Source organism: Callionymus lyra, chromosome 6 (genome assembly GCF_982586985.1).
Source record: "Callionymus lyra chromosome 6, fCalLyr1.hap1.1, whole genome shotgun sequence".
In the NCBI taxonomy this organism is placed as follows: domain Eukaryota; kingdom Metazoa; phylum Chordata; class Actinopteri; order Syngnathiformes; family Callionymidae; genus Callionymus; species Callionymus lyra.
In genome coordinates this window covers 17,080,208-17,082,158 of record NC_141823.1, presented here as the reverse complement: position 1 = coordinate 17,082,158, position 1,951 = coordinate 17,080,208, and the positions used below count along the sequence as shown (strand labels likewise).

General features: G+C 43.5%; 1 protein-coding gene across 1 annotated transcript; it reads right to left on the bottom strand.

Moving 5' to 3' along the window:
• Window positions 1-400: 400 nt before the first annotated feature.
• On the bottom strand, window positions 401-1,659 carry LOC148076569 (E3 SUMO-protein ligase ZBED1-like). The gene is made up of 4 exons (XM_087793187.1): window positions 1,588-1,659; window positions 1,347-1,467; window positions 1,124-1,263; window positions 401-1,018 (listed from the first exon to the last, which is right to left on the bottom strand). The coding sequence occupies exons 1-4, from the start codon at window positions 1,657-1,659 to the stop codon at window positions 401-403; spliced, it is 951 nt and encodes a 316-aa protein (XP_087649313.1).
• Between the last annotated feature and the right edge of the window lie 292 nt (window positions 1,660-1,951).

Genomic DNA, 1,951 nt, shown 5'->3' with positions numbered 1-1,951 from the left:
GCAGACAGCTGTTCTGCAGATGGTCCTGGCAGGGGCTCATTTGTGCGTCCGATCACTGACGCACATTCAGAACGCAGCCGAATGATGGCCTCGTTCAATTTTGTTGAACTACGGAACCCGAGTGATTTAAATCTGGGGTCAAGAAGTGTTGCTATGGTCAACACACTTAATGACTCCAGATTGGAAGCAGTGTCTGTGACTCGACGCTTCAGGTGTTCATGGAGGTGTTTGGCTGCCTGTGTGTGCAACGTAGAGCATTTTCATCATCGGGATGACCTTTGACCCTGACACTCGCCTCTCCTCAGACAACTCCACTGTGGCTTGATGGAAAGGAGCAAGCACAATAAGTGTTTCTCCTATGATGTTAAACTCATCAGCTGTAAGTGGAGTCAAATCTGTTTTAAGAGAGGCCAGAGATACACACTGACTCCTTCTCATCATTTAGCCTTGACAGCATTTCATATGTGCTGTTCCAGCGTGTTGCCACCTCATTGATGAGTTTCAGGGTTGGTCGTCCCATCTGCTGCTGCACTTGAGCAAGCTTCTCCTTAGCTGTAGTGCTTGATCTAAAGTATGTAACAATGTGCCTAGCTCTGTGTCTGATGGATGCAAGTGTGGGGATCTGGTCACATGATTTTCTAACTACTAAATTAAGACTATGTGCAATGCAAATTGAGTGTCGAATTTGGAGCTGTCTAGTGGATGCAATCATGTTTGGTGCTGCGTCTGTCACAAAACACTTTACTTTATTAGTTATGGCCCAGTCCGCCATCATGCCCCTTTTGACCTCGGCCAAATTGTCTGCAGTGTGACTTTGTGGAAAGTATTGCACTCCCAACACAGATGTACACAACTGCAAATTAGCATTTATGTAGTGACAGGTAAGAGCCAAGTAAGCTTCCATGTTTACAGATGTCCACATGTCAGCCGTTATACTCACTGACACAGCTTGCTGTACTTCCAATTTCACTCGTTCCCGTTCCTCCTCATATTTTTTAGCCAGCATTATTTTGATGGTCTGAAAATAACACCAAATTAAACCAAAAGCAAATCAACATATTTAATTTATATATTAAATAAATTGGATATATACACTACAACTTTAGATAATTTCAACACAAACCTTTCTGGTTGGCAAAACATATGATGGCTCAAGGACCTGCACCAGATCCCTGAACCCTTCACTCTCCACAATGCTGAGGGGCTGGCAGTCCTTGACAATGAAGTTCAGCAGAGCCTCATCCAGCATCTGCTTCCTGGTAGCTTGATGGTTAAAAATGAGATAAAGAAGAAAGGAATTAATTATGAAAAAAAGAAACTGAGTAAATTGTAGAATGGCTGTATACCCGAGTTTATCCTGGGTGTCTCTTGAACTTCATTCTCATGCCTGGCCCTATAATGCCTCAGCATTGAGGAGGTGGACTTGTTAAAATACGACAATTCTGTCGTACATATGCGACATTTAACCTGCAGAAAATAATAGGAATAGTAAACTAAGAATCATTTTAAAATTATTTTTAATTCCAACAGATCAAGTGGAAACTTTGAGAAAACAGGATGAAACGACAAGGAAATGAACACAAATACCTTATTTTCCGATATATGATCGAAATATTCCCACACGGGCGAAATCTTTCTTTTTGCTGGAGGCTGCTCCATAATCTCTTACGACAGCAATTTTGAAATAAGTCTTCGTCAAAGTGAGGCGACTCTGTTGGCAGCATCATCTCGTTGACCGATGCACTTCCTTATAAACACAGATTGGCGCGCAGACGTCAGTTCGACACAGTTCGTGTATCGGTCACGTGACCGAACCCTCTCATGATCGGTCACGTGACTTTCTAAAAGCGGTACGCGCACCGACACGGGGTTATGCTCTATGAGCTCGACGCATGCGCCGACGCATCGGTGTTGCCGGACCCATCACCAGTATATGTTCAGTTGGCCAATG